Raw genomic sequence first — 20,730 nt, 5'->3', positions numbered from 1 at the left:
AGTCTGGGTCTTGTGTTATCTCTGTTGCTTCTGTTGGGTCTTTCCAAAGTAGTTCCCTCTTAAAGGACTCTAACAAATGACTCCACCTTGAATGGGTGGGGACACATCTCCATGGAAACCACCTAATCAGAAGGTCCCACCCACAGTTGGGTGGGTCACATCTCCATGGAAACAACTTAATAAAAAATATCCTACCCAGCAATATTGAATCAGGATTAAAAAACATGATTTTTCTGGGGTATACAACAGTTGCAAACTGGCATGGAAATGGAAAAAATGATGTGTGCTATAGTAGATGTGGCAAATAGGAAAGGCACTCTGGCAACACAAGAGAACTAGCTTTTGATTGTGAAGAGAAAATTATTGTTGGATTTCTTCATTCTAGTGGGAGATGACTGTTGAGCTGTTAGAGTCCCCAGAACATTGGCATTCCCTCCCCTCCCCCCAACTTTCCATTTGTGTTCTAGATTGTATTGCCTACTGCTAAGGACTTCCATATAGGTCCTATGTATTGCTGAGATCATGACTGTCAAATATTCAGAGCAACTCTGAGAAAAGTATGAGAATAAAAAGCATGGAGAGGGGATTCAAGGGTAGTTCAGTGGTAGAATTCTCATTTGCCATGCTGAAGACCCAAGTTTGATTCCAAGCCCATACACTTCCCTAAAATCAAGCAAACAAACAAATAAAAATTCAACAAATGATGCTGCAATAATGGGATACTCACATGGAAAAACAATGAAATGTGACCCCCACCATATAGCATACAAAAAAAAAGCATGCAGAAAAATACTATCCTCTCCCTCCTTGGAGCTTTGCTTGATTGTGTTCTTTCTCTATACCTGACTCAGTTCAGAGGATGACCCATTCCTTCTGTATGCTACACTGCACTCAGGGAACCACTGCAAGTTTATCACAAAAGACCTGATGCGGGACCACAAGGCTTGTCTGCCCGATGCCAAGACCCAACGCCTTTTCTTTAAATGGCAGCAGGGACATCAGCTGTCAATTATTAATAGGTTTCCAGGATCAAAACTAACCTTTCAGGTATGTTATCTGTTCTCTGCATAATGCCAACAGGGTGAAGTATATAGTATGTACATTAAAATAATCTTTCACCTGGTTGAAGATCTTAAGCACTTTATTGTTCTTAGTTTTAGTTGAGTATTCGGAATCAGCTAGTTCCTAGAAACAAAAATCTGCCATAGCAAAAGTGCCTATAGGCAAACCCCAAATTAACTGAGATATGGAAAACATCTATAATGTCATTAATTGTGATTATAATGATGTCAGCGTTATTGACTTCTTATATACATGTCTGTTATTTTCCTGTTTATTTGCAGTAGCTCAAAATTCCTTATTCTTTATGGTTTGAAAAACCTTTTGCTAAGAAACTCCTTTTCCCTGTTTAATCCACTTTTATGGCGTGGTCTCAAGTGAGTTCTCCTTTGATTTTAGTTGTAGATACCTGTAAATACAAGATGCCTGTTGTGTAAAATCAAAGGAATAAAATCCAAAGGCGAGTTTCATTTCAGAAAAATACATTGTCTCATGTAAAATATGATTTAGTGGTCAAAAAATATACAAAAAATAAATTTTTAGGAAATGTGGTATAAAATGACACCATAAGGATGCAATCAGTAAAAATCAAGGCTATGGGACACTGTACAGAACAATTGGCCTACTTTTTTCAGTAAAATAAAATATTGCAAGAAAAATAGAGATGGAAAGAGAATCTCTAGATTAAAAAATAATTAAAAAATATTTCAATCAGTCAATATAATGACCTTAATTTGAATTCAACTCCAACTGTAAAATATATATAAGACATGCAATAATTGGAGAAATTTGGTGTTGTTAAAGAATTATTAATTCTTAAGTGCAATAATGGTATTGGTGTTACATTAAGATTACACACTGAGATATTTAGAAGAAGTTATATAGTTTCTAGGATTTGCTTCCGAATAATTTTGGGGTGGGGATAAGTAAGTGGATGGGGTATGGATGAAATAAGATTATGTATGTGTTGAAAATGGTTGAAGTTGGATGTTTAGTATGGGAATTCATTATACTGTTCCTCTACTTTTGCATGTTTGAAATTTTTCTATACATACATATATTTTCCTCACATACACAAAATCGGTAAGGACAACAAAGGGAATTCTGCATGCTATAAATGTGATATTCCTTCAGAGACTCCTTAACTTTGAAATAAAGAAAAGAAGAAGGAACCCTTAATACCAGGCTTTATCTTGCAGAAGTCACTGCTCTGAAAAATCCATTGCTAAATAAGAGAGGAAATAATCTTTGGGAGCAAACTGAGAAGCTGTCAAAATGAAAAGGGAATTGGACAGGTAACTCTTTAAGGTCATTCTCAATATATGGTTTTCTTTTCAATTCAACAGAATATTCTCAGCTATGACACAGTGGTGCAAACAACTGGAGACTCGTGGCATATACCATATGATGAAGACGTGATAGAAAGATACTCCTATGAAGTGCCAACCAAATGGCTTTGCCTTCACAAAAAGACATAAAACTCTTTTACTCTGTGCTAAGTTTGTGTATAGGTGCCCTCCTGGTTGGCAGCAGAGATATTAAGTTGAAGTTCATGTTTGTTTAGGGCATTGCCTCTCTCTGGAAGATAAAAAGAGTTCTATTAACAGTGTTTTGTCTAGTTGGTCTGTCTGCCGACCAATTGGTGTTTTAATTTAATGAAATATAATATCTTTTCATAACCACTTTGTTTTGTTTTGTTTTTTAGAACTCAGTCTATGACTATATTATAATAAATAACCATTGGCTCATTTAATAAAACTCTATGTCTTAACTGCAAATGTTGAATAGTAGCTGAACTTTGTACCTGCTCTGAAATACAAAATATTAGATTTTATAAAACAGTTAAGCCCTTTAGAAAGCATTTTATTTTCATGCCAATTTCAATATTCTGCTTACAATACTATATCATCCAAGGCATTTCAGGACAAAACTATCATAACATGAATATTGCTATTTTTTTAAACATTTTTTGTAACATATAACGTATGCAGAAAAGTGATAAATTTCAAAGTACAGTTCAACAAGTAGTTCTAGAGCAGATTTCAAAGTATGATACGGGTTACAGTTCCACAATTTCAGGTATTTCCTTCTAGCTGTTCTAATACACTAGAGACTAAAATAAAGTATCAATATAATGATTCAGTAGTCATAATCGTTGGTTAAATCCTATCCTCTCTGTTGCAACTCCTCCCTCTTATTTGTTCCTTCTCCCAGTCTTCAGGGATATCTGGGAAATGAGCATTCTAATTTCTTCATGTTGAAAAAGGAAGTTGACATTATGGGTTAGTGGGATGCAACTGGTTGATGTTCTTGGAGAGTCTGGTACCTGTGGGTTTCAGGGATTATCTGGCATAGGAACAATCTGGAGGTTTTAACTTTCTTATAAATAAGCTTAGTGAGTGAAACTTTTATAGAGTCTCAGATCGATTCCTGGGTATTCTTTAGGGTTTTCAGGAATAGTGTTGGTTGCAGCTTGGCATTTACAATATCTGGCTGAAGCTTGCATAAGAGTAACCTCCAGAATAGGCTTTCAACTCTATTTGAAATCTCATAGCCACAGAAACCTTATTTTGCTTCATTTTTTTCCCCCTTTTGGTCAAGAGGGTATTGTCAATCCCATGATGCTGGGACCAGGGTTTTTCCTGGGAGTCATGTCCCACGCTGCCAGGGAGACTTAAAACTCTTGTAATTCATGTCCCATGTAGTGGGGAGGGTTATGAGTTTATTTGCAGGGTTGGGCTTAGAGAGAGAGAGAGACCATATCTGAGCAACAAAAGAGGTTCTCTGGGGTGACTTTTAGGAATAATTATAGGTAGACTTAGCTTCCCTGTTACAGAAACAAGTTTCATAAGAGCAAGCCTCAGGATCGAGGGCTTGGCTTATGAACTTAGGAGTCCATTAACTTGAGAAACTTATCAGAAATTCTGCAGGTGGGGAACTTTAATACTTCCATGTTTTTTTCTCCATTCTCTTAAGGGACTTTGCAATTACTTTTTAATTATCTATCCAATATACTGTGGAATATATCAGGGTATTACATTAAGCTATACAGAATTATAAGATCTCATTCCCTCTTCTAGGCGCCATGTGTTTAGGTTGTTTAAATGAACTGGCAGACAGGTTAAGTTAGATTGTGTGCTATAGAAAATTTAAGTTTTAGACAAAAATAAACATTTCTTCCTTTGGTCTCATGCAGAAAATGCAGTTCTTAAATATAGCTTTTACCCTGTGTTCTAATTTGCTCTAATCCCGACCAGATAACCAGTTTATTTTTTGTATTCTTATCCACAGTTGGGGAACTAAGTGCAGTGTGAAGTCTTCAGTTCTCCCATTGGCCCAGCTATTCCACTTAGTTGAGAAATAGGTGGTATATCTGGTATCTATTTTGCTATTCCTGTCCTCACCTTCTAGTGCCACTAATAGTGGAACCAGTCCATATGGCCTTTGGCTAACTCATGTTGTTTCTCGGCCTCTTCTCCCATCTCTGACATCTTCTCATTCTCTACATGTTCTCTCCTACCCACAACTGAATCACTTATGTTCCTCCATGATGTATTGGCCAGGAAAACAAAAGCCTACCCCACCTTTTAGCTATTTCTATCACCCAATGATTTGGGTTAGAAGAAAGGGCCAGTTTCTTCTCTTTAGACTATCATATTTTCTTCTTTCGTTTTCTACACCCTTTTCTATATTGGTTCAGTATTTTGTATGCAGTAGAAAGGCTTTCTACAGTTTGCCAGTTTTTTTTTTTCATTTAATCTATTTTGACTTAGTTTAACAAAATGATTAAGTTTTAATAGTTGCCTCTCTGTCTTACTGTCTTGCCAACCTTTTCACATGTCATTGGGCCTTTGATTTCAACTCCAAATACTCATGTCTGCAACCTTTGTGACAGTTCTTTCCTCACTCAGGCTCTCTTCTGTAAATAGTCTATGGTGTGAATAACATTTTTCTTAAATTTATATGACTGGAATCATTCTCTATTTATTGTTCTGATTCACTTTGTGTTTTTGCTGTACACTGTGTTCTTTAAATTCATCATATGTGTATTTGTAACTTTTTTCATTGCTGTATAGTGTTTGTTATTTATTCCAAGTTATGTATTCATTCTATAAATGAACTTTTTAGGGTTCTGTTCTCATTTCATGTAGATAACACAAATAATCTGTTAATATGTCTTCTTATACAGATCAGCACGCATTTACTTTATACACTAAGTGTAAAATTCTTAGCTGCTTTTTTCAGATAGCCAATAACTGGGTACAACCCAAATGGTCATCAGAAGGAGAATAGACAAACTGTATTATATCCATGGACTAGTACTCAGCAATATAAAGAACAAATTACTGACATATGCATCCCTTTGGATGAATCTTAAAAACATACTGAACAAAAAATTATTTGTCATAAATGAATACATACGATATAATTTAGTACTCAAAGGCAGGCAAATATACCCTTTGGTGATAAAAATCAGAATAGTACTTGCCTGAGGAAAGGGGCACAAAAGGTCCTGTCTAGGGGTGTTGGCAAGTTTTATGTATTGTTCTGGGTGGTGGGTCTACAGGTGTATGTATAGATTAGTCAAAATCCATTGCACTAATCTATACAGATGAAAGGTGAGCATTCTACCACTGAACCACCTGTGCACCTAATTCATTTACTTTTATGACAGTGTATCTCAAGAGAATTTTAGCATAGAATAATTATTTACATGAAATACGCAGTGATGTCTTTTACACAAAATCATATACCTGTATATAAGTAGGGTGAGTATTACTCAGGGTGACCTATAGAATGTTGCATTACAGAATAATAATGGAATAAGGGTAAGAAGAATTTGGAGCAATATTTATTATGTCATTACTGGTATTTTTCTCTGTCATGCGATTTTTTTTTTTTACAAATGTATTTTATAATTGGGAAAAACAGCTATTTATTGGGGGGTGAAGAGCAATGATAGAAAACAGAGAGCTATGATACATGAGTATGAAGAAAGAGGGGGTGTTGCCTACCAATTTGCTGGATTCAGCACTTCTGTACGCCTAGATGAGAGAGCTCTCCAAGAAAGTGTTTGATAAATTTAGAGCATTGAAAGATACTGAGAATCAGAAAGCTCTCATAAATCTTCTTTTTTTCAATTAAAAAAATTTTTTAAACATACAAACGCAAATATTCTTACTATATGATCATTCTTGGCATATAATCAGTAACTCACAATGTCATCACATGGTTGTATATTCATCACCACGATCACCTCTCAGAATTTGAATCAATCCAGAAAAAGAAATAAAAAGAAAAAAATATGTACATACCATACCCACTCCCTCTCCCCCCATCAATCACAAGCATTTCAATCTACTAAATTTATGTTAACATTTGTTTTCCTTATTATTTATTTATTTTTAATCCATATTTTTACTCACCGGTCGATAAAGTGGATAAAAGGAGCATCAGACACAAGGTTTTCACAATCACATAGTCACACTGCGGAAGTTATATTATTATTATACATTCATCTTCAAGAAACCTGGCTACTGGGACACAGTTCTACATTTTCAGGCATTTCCCTCTAGCCTCTCCATTACACCTCAACTAAAAAGGTTGTATCTATATAATGCATAAGAATAACCTCCAAGATAACCTCTCAACTCTGGAATCTCTCAGCCATTGACACTTTATTTTGTCTCATTTCACCCTTCGACCTTTTGGTTGAGAAGGTTTTCTCGGTCCGTTGATGCTGAGCCCCAAAATCTGCTTATTTTTGAAATTTTATAACCAACATTTTTTTCATTTTTTATTTTTATTGACAAACCAAAACAAGGTATAAACACAAACATTCTTAACATACAAACGTTCCATATATGGTGTACAATCAATGACTCATAATATCATACATAGTAGTATATTCATCACCATGATCGTTTTTTAGAACTTTTCCATCACTCCAGAAAAAGAAAGAAAAAGAAAACCTCATACATATAATATCCCTTACGCCTCCCTCTCATTGATCACTAGTATTTCCATCTATCCGATATATTTTGACCTTTATTCTCCCTATTTTCTTTTCTATATCCCTTACCACTCCATTTTATTGATCATTAGTATATCAATCTACTCAATTTATTTTAACATTTGTTCCCCCTATTATTTATTTTTAATCCATATTTTTTACTCATCTGTCCATACTGTAGATGGAGCATCAGACAAGGTATTCACAATCACAGTCACATTATGAAAGCTCTATCATTATACATTTATCTTCAAGAAACATGGTTACTGGAACATAGCTCTATAGTTTCAGGCACTTCTCTCTCTAATACACCGTAAATTAAAAGAAGGGATATCTATATAATGTATAAGAATAACCTCCAGGATAACCTCTTGACTCTGTTTGAAATCTCTGAGCCACTGATACTTTATTTTGTCTCATTTCTCTCTTCCCCCTTTAGGTCAAGAAGGTTTTCTCAATCCCATGATGCTGAGTCCCAGCTCATTCTAGAATTTCTGTCCCATGTTGCCAGGGAGGTTTATACCCTTTGGAATCATGTCCTACTAAGAGAGGGGGAGGGCAGTGAGTTTGCTTGCTATGTTAGCTGAAAGAGATAAAGGCCACATCTGAGCAACAAATGAGGTTCCTTGGGGGTAACTAATTTTAAGTAGGCTTAGCCTATCCTTTGTAGGGAAAAGTTTCGAATGAACAAACCCCAAGATTGAGGACTTGGCCTATTAATTTTATAACCAACATATTTTGAAAACTGCTTTCAATGACCTAAACTTTTTTGTCCCCTTAGGAAATATACTAGTTTTAAGAAAAATTTAAAAAGCATTTGTTCAGCTTGACTAAAAGCCTAATATAACTTCCTCACAAGGAGCACATAGACATTGAATCAAGAAAAATTGTATAATTTTAGAGCACTCCATCACTCTCATTTTATAGATAAGGAACTGATCCAAAAAGATGAAGTGGCTTCCCTGGATTCCACTGTTAGTGGAGGCATTTCAATTATAACCTCCTCTTCTGATTTCCAGTCAAATATTCTTTCATCTACTGGGCACTGTGGTTTTGGGTCAGAGTAGTTAGCAAAAATTCAGACTGAATAGTGGAACATCTAGTACTTTGATTTAGAAATGTTTTTGTCAGCCAAGGGAGGAAAGATGGAGGGGAGGGGACAAGGAGTTACTTCTTCAAAGACCCAGCTATCCAGAATTGCTGATCAGAAAATTGTAGTAGGGAAATCGAACATTATTTTGAACCCATTAATATCATTCAGACACAGAACCCTAATTTCTGCCTGCAGTAAATTGAGGTACATCTGTCCTTTGTCCATGAGTGGAAAGAATTATTCTAGGGCTATTCAGAGTAAATCACACTGATTCAATGATTGTGATGGTGTGCAGGGATTCTCTGTACAAAGGCAGCTGGTACTAAACAGTTAGGTTACCCATTTTTATTCTGATCACCTGAATGGAACAAAAGCTACCAGTTAAGGAAGGTCCAAAATATAATGGGAGAAGAAGGAATTGATGAAAAAGCCATGCTCTACATTGGTGAAGTGTCTTTAAAGTCAGTCAGTCTTGTAAGATGAAGGCCTTGAAAAGGCACTGACTTGGCCACTTCAAAGAAATTTCTAACATGCTTTGTGTTCCTCTCTGGCATTCATCTGGATTTCTTTCTTTTCCTCCTGATGTTCTCAGATTGAACACAAGAGAAAATCTCTCAAAGAGGAAAATTGAGTTTATTCTTTCAGAGCTCCTTTGAAACTAAATCTCTCGAGCACGCTTGTTCTTTTCAAGTTTGAGCTTAGATATAATTTCTGCTTCCTTGGTCCTCTAGCAAGTTTCTCGCCTTTAAAAAACTGGCCTAAGGTACTTTAAAATGCATCATATGTGTTCTCATTAGATCTCTTTCACCCTGATAGTTTAAAGCAGGAATGGAAGGGTGTATTACGTAGCCACCTGAATTTTGGTCCATCACTGTGAGTCTGCTCACTTCATTTGCTAAAAATGAAAATTGTCAGGGCAAAATTTTGGGGAGCAAAGCTAAGTGTAGTCTAGATCTCACATTTTGCCCATCCTTCAGCAATTCTGGATTCACAGAACAAAAAAAACCTATGGGAGCCCTTGTGGGACTGACATAAGCAAGCATGTAATATGACAACACTAGCCACTGTGATGGAAAGGTGGTATTGAGATTCAAGTATTCTTTCAGGGCTGAGACTTAAAAAGATGAAGTTCTTAGCAAAGTGTACTAATATAAGCCCAGAAACCTGAGAAGGTCAGACTTTGCAGGGCACTCATTTCCTCAGCCAGTCTGCCCCTAACATTCAGAGAAAGCTGTAAAAGCTCTCCATGGGCCCACAACCTCCAATTAATGACCTGTTAGAAGGTAACTTTTCTGTTTTTAACAATCAGGACAAGGCAAGGAGGAGAAGGCAATGAGAGATAAGCAAAAGACCAGAGAACAGGCTCAGCTCATTGCAGTCAGTGTTAAAAGTGCCCTGTTCCCTCAAGGTAACCTAAATTATGGCTTCAGACCTCAAGGGCCTTGCTTCAACTGTGGTTCAGAGGGCGACTGTGCCAGTTTTAAACTTTCTTGTACCCCAGAAAACCTAAGTTCTTTAGTCCTAATTCAATATTGCTGGGTAGGATGTTTTTTATTGTTTCTGTGGAGATATGACCCACCCAGTTGTGGGTGGCAACATGGAGATGTATCTCTACCCATTCATGGTGGGGTTGCTTACTAGAACCCTTTAAGAGGGCACCATTTTAGCTAAAGCTCAGAACCAACAGAGTACACACAGCCAGACCTTTGGAGATGTGTGGTATGGTTAGGTTCTGGTGTCAACTTGGCCAAATGATTATGTCTATTTGTCTGGTCAGGCAAGCATGGTCCTGACCATTGTTGCAAGGATATTATTTCATGGCTGGTTGATAAACTGGAAGGCTGGTGTATTAAGTCATCAGTCATTTGATTGCATCTGTGGCTGATTCAATCTGCAATCAACTAAGGTGTATCTCCCACAACTAGATAATCCAATCAGTTGAAGGCTTTTAAGGAAGAAGAGAGACTCTGTCAATGTTTCTTCAGCCAGCAAACCTCTCTTGTGGAATTCAACCAGACCCTTAATTGGAGCCTCCAGCTTCACAGCCTGGCCTACATATTTTGGACTCTTCCATCCCCAAGGTTGCATGTGACAACATTATAAATCTCATATTTACAGATCTTCCCTGTTGGTCTGTTTCTCTAGAGAACCCTGACTAACACAATGTGGAAGGAAGTTGCTCCTGGGGAAGTCTTGTGAAATGACAGAAAGCTAGCATATATTGCCGTTGCCATGTGCCTTCCCAGTTGAGAGAGGTGTACAGAACCCACAGACCCCAGCAGATGCCCACCATGTGACTTCCCAGCTGACTGAGCTGTTCCAGATGGCATCAGCCTTTCTTGAGTGAAGGTAACTTCTTTTTGGTACCTTAATTTGGACATTTTCATGGCTTTAGAACTGTAAACCTGCAATTTAATAAATTCCCTTTTAAAAAACCATTCCATTTCTGGTATATTGCATTCCAGCAGCTTAAACTGAAACAGCCATTGATGGAAGGAGTGCCAGAAACCTCGAGACAACCCTTGACCTTGGGACCCACTGGGCCTTTGCCCCAAGTGCCACCAACATGAGCATTGGGCCAGGAATGGCAGTATTTCTCTAAAGGGACTCTCACATCTCTCAAGTCCTGCTCACGGCAAGTAAAAAGGACTGAAGATGTTCAAAGCCACATATGGCTATGCTGACTTCACATATGACTATCGACCTAGAGAAGTCTCAAGTAACACTTAACATGTCAGGTAAAATTATTGATTTCTTAACTAAATAATAGAGCCACTTACACTGTTCTGAACTGCCACTCTGTATCTACCTCCACTAGGACTTGCCTAGTTATGGGAGTTGATGGTAAACCAAAACTAGAACCTTCACTGCACCTTTCCTTTGTAAGCTTGGAGATATTTTAGTGCTCCCCTGCCACCTCTCTTCTAGGGAGTTATTGTCTTCACTCCCTGGAGACTACTTTAAGATTAGTAGACCCAGCACATTGTTTGCCCCAAGGCCTCTACTAGACTGAGGCCTCTTAGCATCTGAAAGGAGATCTTTAAGCAAATAAACCCATCCTTTTGGAATAAAGGCATCCCAAGGGCGAGCCCCCTGAGTAGATCCTGTCTGCATTCATGTTCTCAGTTCTAGATCTTATAGACACATTTTTTTTTCATCCTTCACTCTGATGCTTAATACCTATTTAAAATGCTTTTAGATGGCAGGACTTAAGGATAAGATTCCCATCACACTCATGTAGACAGTGTTGCTCCAAGGGTTTCAAAATAGTCCCCATATCTTTAAGAGTGCCTTATCAACAGATCTTACTGACCTCCAACTGCTTCAGAGCCTAGTCTTGTAATACGTTAATTTTGTGAACTAACATATTCCTAATATGAAAGTGAATTTTGTTGGTTGCTGTGATTGCTGAGTGAATGGATATGGAAAGTTATAGAAAGTTTGTGAAAGTGAATTTTGAGTTGTAGTCATTGCTGATTACAAGCCCTAGATGGAGGTGGAAAGTTTGAGAAAGTATGTTTTGTTTGTATTCACTGCTGACTACGGGAAATTATAGTTTATAAAAATGAATTTTGTCTGCTCTCTGTTAACTACTTTTAATAAAAGGTTATAAAAAGTTTTCCTTAACCATATTAGTACTCTGTCTAGAAAACAAAGATTTTATATCACATCAGAATAATATCCTTGATGACAAGTCTTCTCACTCTTAAAGGAAAACCTTTGTTAGAAAGGATTTGTTCTTTTACCTTGTAAAAGTGAAGTGCTAAAATAGTTTAACTTATTACATAGAAAATGTTTAGGAAGTATTAAAATAATTTTAAAATATTTTCTGTCCTTTTATGTAAAATTTTATGTGATAAATGTTGTTCTTATATTTAGAAAATGTCAAAATTCCTAAAGACTTGACAGTATTCTCACTGTTCACATTATATCCTGATACTTACTGATCTACAAATCATAAAAACAACCTACTTCAGCTTTATTTGACATGGAACCTGGAATAAAGAATGAAATCTTAATCAGAAAATAGAAAAGTACTTGCAGAATCCCTTTCAAAGTTCCCCACCTGGAGAATTCTTGCTATCCTCTTAAGCAATAAGGAGCTACAAATTTAATAAGCCAAGCCCTGAATCTTGAGGCTTGTCCTTATAAAATGTATTTCATAATGACAAAGCTAAGTCTAATTATAATAATGCCTAAGAGTCACCCCCAGATAACCCCTTCTGTTGCTCAGATATAGTCTCTCTCTAAACCAAAGTCTATGAATAAGCTCACTACCTCGCCCTACACAGAGACATTAAATGGGACATGACTTCCAGGGTTGTAAGTCTTGCTAGCAATATAAGACATGACTCCCAAAGGTGAGCCTGGCCTTTGCATTGTAGAATTAGTTGACCAAAATATGAAAATGAAGTTTCAGTGGCTAAGAAATTTCAAATAGAGTTGAGAAGTCATTGTAGAAGTTTTCCTTATGCAAATTTCAGCCAGATATTGCAAAAACTGCCACAGTATGCCAAGCCCCCATCAACAGTGTTCCTAAAAGCTCTAGAGAATACCCTGAGTTCCATCTTGTTCCTGCTTCTGTTCATACCATGCATACAATTTCTCACCCAGTTTGTTCTATCAGATGAAATACCTTTCACAACTTACTTCTTCTTGCTATAGGCTCCACTCCTGTTCCCCATGCTCAATCAGCCACCCTCAGTGGCAAAGCCAGAGACATCTGTGCTCCCATAAGTAGGGCCTGTGACCCACTGAGAGCTTGAAGCAGCTACAGAAGACAGACCATCTGACCAAATTCCCTTAAGATTCAGGGAGCTAGAAATCTCTAAGGGGAAAATTGTGGCGGGTTAAAATTAGGGCAGTGGCTGTCTGACGTAAATAGAGCAAATTCCAAGGAGCAGTCATTCCTCAAGGAGAAAGATATCTCTGAGAAGAAAAGCAATAAACTGCAGCACCTGGGAGCCAAACAACCCCCCACTTAGATGACTTAGTGAGTCATCTAAGATCCCACATATCTACCAAGGAGGAAGAAGGGTTGTGTAGTAAAACAGGTAACAAAAATTACAAAAGGAACAGGACTCTATAATTATAGATGGTCCCACAGTATCAGGGCCTCTCATCTCTCATCTCTTTCTTCACAAGAGTGCCTGCATGTTCTTCTCAAATGTGTACTCAATAAATTTTCTTCCTGTTGAAAAAAAGAAAAACATGGGAGAGGGAAAGAATAAAAAGAGGATCAAGGTTTCCCTTGCCTGTCCCAGCTAATGACAAGCAGTCTGCCCGAGTTTATAGAGACTTACTGTCAGAAAGCATGAGAAAAGATGGGATGAAAAAAGATGCAAGAAGTAGGAACAACCTCTTATGAGTAAATGTAATAAATCCTGAAAAAATCTTTAATTTTTTCTCATAATCTATTTTATGCTGTTTTGAGATTCCCTGAAACCCTCTCTTTCCTAGTTTATTTCTTTGTTATCCGTATTGGATTTGACGGGTGCTTCCACATACACTGCATACATAACTTACTTTCAAGTGGGAATTGAAATAAACAGGAAGACAATTAATTATCTAGTCACTGAAGACAGCCCAAAATAGTTTGTTTTGCTACCAGAATACTTCAGACATACAGTCTTATCAAACGGTTTAAGTTATTACTATAACCATGGTAATTTGCTGTAAATAGCAGTGGCAGGTGAAAGTGTTTTGGTAGCTCCTGATTGAAAACAAAAATGATGTGGAGTATTCATTTCAACCACATTGAAATGGTAACTTCAGTCATCTCTCTTTGATGCTATTTAAAATCCAGCCCCAAAAGTAAATATTTGAGAAATTATTAGTGTGAGCTTTAATTTTTGATGTGTTAGGAACATAAATTAATTTTAAATGGACCTCATCAAATTGCCTGTCACTCTCAGGATTAGAACAATATTAGGACCTATTATATCTAGGTCCGATATAACTATTCAAAGCCCATTATTAAAACAAATTTCTTGTGCTTTCTATAAACGCACAAGAACAGAGACTGTTGGTGTTCTCATAAGTGCAGGAGAATTCCGTGACAGTTCTGCTGTTCCTCTGACTGTGCTGGTGCAGAGTGGTATCCTGGCCTGGGAGAAAGAATGGGGTCTTCACGAAACAGGTTCCTTTGCAGGTAGTCATGACACAACTTGAGGAAGGTAAATCCCTCACCCAGATGTATTGCCTGAGGTATTCTGTATTACAAGTTCTTTAAAATTAATCATTCTGGTGTTTTCTTCCTCTTTTTAGTGACCTTGTCCTAGAATCCAAAGCTGCGTTTTTTAATCTTCTGTCCATAGCTGAGCAGTCTATTGCTCTGAAATTTTTACATAAACATATGTATACATCTATCATCTATGCATATAGATCAATTCTACGAAGTAGAAGGAAAAGATTCATTCCTTCAAATTCCTTTTGTAACATGTTTTTCACCTGATTGAAAATGTAAGCTTTTCTGGTTCTTGTATTCTACCACTTCTTCCTCATGTTCTCTAATCATAAAAATATAAATTCACAGATAGAGGCAGCCATATATATACACGTGAAATACTACACGCATAGTTGAATACTCACAAAATACTACTCAGGACTTTTCTCGTATTCAGAAGGAAATTTGGGTTGAGGAAGCCGTTGCCCTGATAATAGCAACTGTACAAATGAAGGATCATGTCCTTAGACTTTTAGCCCTGTTCTGGCACGAATGATCAGATCCTTGATGAAATGGGCCTTTTCTAAGTCACACCCTCTGACCTCCAGTTCCTAAGAAAATAAACTCTGGTCAGACCAATTTTTTGAAGAGAAAGTCTAAGGAAGAACTGCTGCTTTACACAAAGAATGTGCAACAACAACAAGGATATCAGTATGATTACACTGTGTGTGTGTGTATGCATTTGGTGATGCCTTATGTTCCATTCTGAAGTTAACCTCTACATAAAGTAGGAAGTCACTGAGGGTTTTGAGGGGACTTCTACCACCAGAGTTCGAAATTGCAAGAGAAAATAGTGTTATTAGGTATTATTATTATTCCTCTACTGAAGTACAGGTTTTTAAAAGAAGACAAAAAATATTGATATATATATATGTATGTTGATATATATATATAGCTAATAAGTGCTTATATAAAGAAAAGTGTACTGGGAAACTTCATGAAAGCGTTTTCATTTTAACTTAAAAAGGCCAATCTATATAGGATGTTAGATTTATTTTTAAAATAAATAAATTTTTATTTATTTATTTATTTATTTTTAACATGGGCAGGCACCAGGAACCGAACCTGGGTCTCCAGCATGGCAAGTAAGAACTCTGCCACTGAGCCACCACTGCCTGCCCATGTTTTTAAGGGTTAACTAGTACAGCTTTTAAAAATGGAGGATGATATGATAAGAACATAATCTCCAAAAATGTTAATTGTGGTGTCATAAATAGGATCATATCATTCTTGGTTAGTGTGGTGATAAAGGAGATGAACTCAAACGCTGAATCTTATTTTTTACAAGAAGACTATTTACCTAGGCTATACTAATTTAGTATAATGGGTGTTGGATAAGAAATTAAAAGTCTGGGATATTTTCCATGAAGTAATTGCTGTTTCAGATTAAGTGAACATGTAATTGTAAAAAAATTCGTAATAAGCAGTTTTCTTTCAGTTCCATCAAGTGCTGTTAGTATTTTTTTAAGTTCTCAATTATAAAATTTTACTTGAGTGTAGGTGTAGTGTTTAATTTGTAATTCAACCAGTAATATCTATTTTCAGTGATATGTACTAGAATACATTTTCCCTTCCTTCCTTCTTCTTCCTTCTGTGCTCCCTTCTCCACTCCCCATGGTGAATGAGTCAGCTGTTTTGCTGCTTTGGTTTGTCCTTCTGTTTCTTTTTTTTGATCTTCTGGATACTTTACACATGGAATTTAGTCTGGATAATCTTGCTTGACTTAATTAGACTACATCAGCTTGGAAGGGTTACCAGAACAGTTGTTTTGAACAATGAACTTTTCCAATATTGCTCAAATTGGACAGTTAAAATTCCTTAAACTGGCTTTTGCTTCAGAGCCCTTTACAGTATATTTTCTTTTAATGATAATAGCCCCTTGTCTTGGCCAGAATGTTTGATTTACTTCCTTGAAAGAATATTCAGTAGCCTGGAAATCTCAACCCATAAATATATCCTAGGCTTTTTTCCTTGCCTCATTTCTGTTTATGCCATTTCACCTTTCTCAAATTCCCATCTTGATTTATCCAAGGTTTAACAATATTTCAGGACCAACTTCATATTCACCCGTTCAATAATATTCTACTTTTCAATAAAGCCTACTCTGTCTAACTCTGCATAAACTGTTTTTTTTTAATTTGAAATTTTGCAGAGGTAATTATTAGCAGTTGATAAGCAGCTTGAGGGAGGGAACCTCAAATCATATTTGCTTCTGTATCTCCATCCTGTGTGTAGCTGGTACATTTATAAACTTTATAAAACCATAGAATTTTAGTACTGAAAAGGACCTTAGAGGTTATGCTGTTTTAGATTTGGGGAATCAGGAACAACTGTAGAATGGGAGAGTAATAATATATCTATTCCTTTGATTATTGTAATACACGGTAATGGCTCTAATGGATATGGACTCATGTGGCCCAGTGCCTTCATAGTTATGACTCAATAGTTGCTTTTCTTCCTACTAGAGAAGTTAAGTGATTCATTTAGTAGCTTTGGAGGGGGAGGTGCTTATGAAATGAACAAGAATCAAATAGTTTTGCAAAGTCCCTTTAATGTGATAAATTTGGCAATATTCCTAGATGGTGAGTTCATCTTTTCCTTTCTCACTCTTTTTTTTTCATTTGAAGATGTACGTGATAAATCAGCCAGTCACTCTATTCACAAGTGCTGTGTCAAAATGAGAAGAGATTTAATTTGAGATCATGTCATTATTTTCTAAAGAATATTTCATATGGAAGATTCCCATTTGGTATTCAAATATAAGGCATCATAACCAAATTTCAGTTTTATCTTTTGGACATGATTGTATTGAAGCTTCAGGTTGAGGCTATAGAAGCTGAAATTATGGTAATTAAATACTAGAGTAATTTGAACTTAAGTACTCTTCTTTAGAAGTCTTCAATTATAGGAAATTAAATGGATGTTTTCAAATGCTTTCATTTATTTGTTCATTTTCTCATATTTCCTCTTAAGCATGTCATAAGCCTTCAAGATGGTACTAACAGATCTTGAAAAAAAAAAGCATCAGCACTGTGCTCATAATGAGCAATGCCACCATTATCAATGAAGAGATGTGTAAAATATGTGAAGTATATATGGCTGTGTTTCATCACCAGCATCAGGGAGATGGATCATTGGGGATCCTTATATTTACATTTATTTTGATGTAGTTTTAGTGCCTATAGACAAAAACCTAAAACCAAATACAGTAGCTAGTGTTTCTTTATTGAGAACTTTGCTTATTATTATTATATATTTTTTAATTTAATTTTTTTTTAGTAGCTGTATGGCATGGGTCACATTTCATTCTTTTTCCATGTGAGTATCCCCTTATTGCAGCACCATTTGCTGGATTTTTGTTTGTTTGTTTGCTTGTTTGGGAAGTGCATGGACTGAGAATTGAACCCAAGGTCCCTCATGGCAACTGAGAATTCTACCACTGAACTACCCTTGCACCCCTGAGAAGTTTGCTTACTACTGACTTCATCTTTCTATATAAAGAATTAGCAAAAAAGGAAAAAAAAAACTTAATTTACGTGTGAAAAAATAAAGTTTTATCTTTTGGAAGTGGCTTAGATCTGGAAATGTGTTTTTGCTTTCTCTCTTTGTCTGAAATTTATATATTTATTCCAGCTTTCTTTTGAGTAATGTTAGCATGATATATCTTTCTCTGTCCCATTTTTTTTTTTCTGTCTTGGGTTTCTAGTAGTAGACAACATATAGTTGTCTTATTTTTTGATCAATTCACAAAGTCTCTGTCTTTTAATTGGTGTGTTTACATGACTCATATTTAAAGCAGTTATTGATGTAATTGGATTAATATTTACCATATTTGTGAATTTTTCATTTGTTACCTTTTTTTTTCCTTTTTTTTTTCTTTTTTCTTCCACGTTTTCTCCCTTCTTTGGCATTATGTACTCTTCTGCACATTATATGTGATTCCTCTTTCTTTCTCCTCTCAGCATATTAATTAACTCTTTAAAAAAATTTTTTTAGTGGTTGCGCTAGAATTTTCAATATACATTTCCAACTAATCTAAGTCCATTTTCAAATAACTAAACTGCTTCACAGGTAGTACAAGTACCTTATAATAGAGTATTTCTGATTCCTTCCTCCTGTCCCTTATAACATTGCTGTCATTCATCCCACTTACCCATAAGCTGTAATCATCCATTATATTGTTCTTCCTATTATTTTCAACAAACCATTATCTGTAGATCATTTACGAATAAGAAAAATAAAATATCTTATTTCCTTCCATTTACTCCTTCTCAAACATTCTTCTTTTTTTAATGAAGATCTGAGTTGCAGACTATTTTGGTTTCTTAAAACTTCCAGAATGCAATATACCAGAAATGGGCTGGCTTTTTCAATGGGGATTTATTAATGACAAATTTACAGTTCCAAGGCCATGAAAATGTCCAAATTAAGGCATCAAGAGGAAGATACTTTTTGAGGAAAGGCTCCTGGCATTCAGGTTTCCTCTACCACGTGGGAAGTCACATGGCGACATGTGATGGTCCTTTTCTTCCAGCTACTGGTTTCAAAATGTTCTTTCAGCTCCTGTGGGTCCTTCTTGCTTCTCTTGAGGCATTTTCTTTCTCTAAACTCTCATGGCTCAGAGCTCTCTCCAAAATATCTCCGGGTGTCCTCTCATACTCCAGTTTTAAGACCCACCTTGAAATGGGTGGCTCCCATCTCCATGGAAACAACCTATTCAAAACAGGTTGCACCCACAAGAATGGATTAAAAGCACATAGCATTTTCTAGGGTACATAACAGTTCCAAAACAAAATACAGACCTCTTAATATTTCTTTATGGTGAGCCTACTTATCAAGAATTCTCTCAATTTTTGTTTGATATGAAAACTCTTCATAACTCCTTCACTTTTTTTTTTTCATGGGCAGGTACCTGGAATTGAACCCAGGTCTCTGGCACGGCAGGTGAGAACTCTGCCACTGAGCCACCATTGCCCACCCTCTCCTTCACTTTTTTTTTCAGATATTATAGTAAATTTATTTTACATAAATACATATTAACATTATTTATAATGCCAATTTTTAATAAAGAATCTACCTCTATATGGACAATTAGATGCAAACTATTATCACTGTAAGTAAAAAGTGTTTATAGAAATACATCATAAGTATTTTAAGATTGGGTTCTTACATGCTGTGACCAACTCATGTAAAAAAGATAGCTGTTCCTTCATCCCCAACCCATGCCCCAAACACAAGGGAATTTAGAATTGAGTCTTTTCAAAAATTTCCTACTATCTTTTTATTTAAGAAAATACTACTAAAGAATTTCTCTTTTTCCTAAAAGGGGGAAAAATACGTAGGTAAGATTTTCCTTTAGAAAATGATATTAAAAGTGGCGCAGGTTCCAGAATGATATTTGTATATTAAAGGCACTTTGTCTTTGAAAACAGAAGGGATCCATAAGAAGCAATTTAATTCAGCAAACAAATATGGACTGCATGCAAGGCATTCTGCCAGGTCCTGTGAGGGAATCTCGAACAAGATACAGTTGACATTTTCAACATGGAAGCGTTATGCTATCTTGATTAAAATGAGTGCATTGCAAAGAAACATTAGTTACTATGATAGAAAGTCTTAGGGGACAGCATGTGAGGTTTGCATGTGAGGTTGCACCAGGATTTAAAATGATTCCGAGTAAGAAACAGCCAGAAAAGCTTCAATGGCCAGTTCTAGACCTAGTAGGGACACTGGGGTTGCAGCAAACAACATTCACAAGGCTTTGAGAAGGCACTCTCTCCTTCACTTTTGAAAGATAATTTCATTGTATACAGAATTCTAGATTGGTTTGGCTTGTCAGTTGAAATTGAAATTGGCTTGTCAATTAAAAAAATAAAATAAAATTAAAAAGAACTAAAATATTTATTATCTAGCCATTTATTAAAATAATTTGCTGGCCTCTGCTTAAGATAAAAAAATCAAAATTGGGTTTTACTATATAAAAATTGATATTAAAAGTTTTTATAGTATAGAAAGGCATTAAATATAAATGTTCATATGAAATGTGATGGTTAGAACAAATAAAATGTCCTTTTAATAAAATATTATGTGTAGAGAATATTATTCAAAGTTCAGTCTATTCTCATCTTTCTTTCGAATAAAAATTATGAGACATGTTTCAGCCTTCCCCTTTGTAGATTATTATTTATAAACCTTTTAGAAAGAATAGTAATCAAGAGTTGGGGTTAATGAAGAAAGTAAATTTTATTATAATGCTTTTGACCCAGCCTGTATGATTTGACGACTTAAAACTGTTTAAGGAAGGAATGAGAGACACTTGTATTTTAGAAGGGAAAAACT

The 20,730-nt window shown here is 35.9% G+C and overlaps 1 protein-coding gene across 8 annotated transcripts in view; it reads left to right on the top strand.

Annotated features, from left to right (window-relative positions):
- The window catches only part of PRORP (protein only RNase P catalytic subunit), a 159,759-nt gene that overhangs the window by 136,432 nt on the left and 2,597 nt on the right, over positions 1–20,730 (top strand). For 4 of the 8 annotated variants that reach the window (XR_013162201.1, XR_013162200.1, XR_013162199.1 and 1 more), the window contains exons 7-10: positions 852–1,047; positions 2,259–2,354; positions 10,311–10,514; positions 10,631–10,903. Coding sequence is in view for 3 of the 8 variants with exons in the window: in XM_077126953.1 (XP_076983068.1) it covers positions 852–1,047; positions 2,406–2,537 (328 nt within the window). In the remaining 5 variants the exon portion in view is untranslated. Of the gene's footprint in view, positions 1–851; positions 1,048–2,258; positions 2,382–2,405; positions 5,207–10,310; positions 10,515–10,630; positions 10,904–20,730 lie in introns of those variants that run through there. The other 4 variants (XM_077126953.1, XM_077126952.1, XR_013162203.1 and 1 more) reach the window with 3 other exon arrangements.

The sequence above is a fragment of the Tamandua tetradactyla genome, chromosome 14 (assembly GCF_023851605.1).
Source record: "Tamandua tetradactyla isolate mTamTet1 chromosome 14, mTamTet1.pri, whole genome shotgun sequence".
NCBI classification, from domain to species: Eukaryota; Metazoa; Chordata; class Mammalia; order Pilosa; family Myrmecophagidae; genus Tamandua; species Tamandua tetradactyla.
Note: the sequence above shows the minus strand (reverse complement) of the source record. Positions and strands in the feature narration are given on the sequence as shown.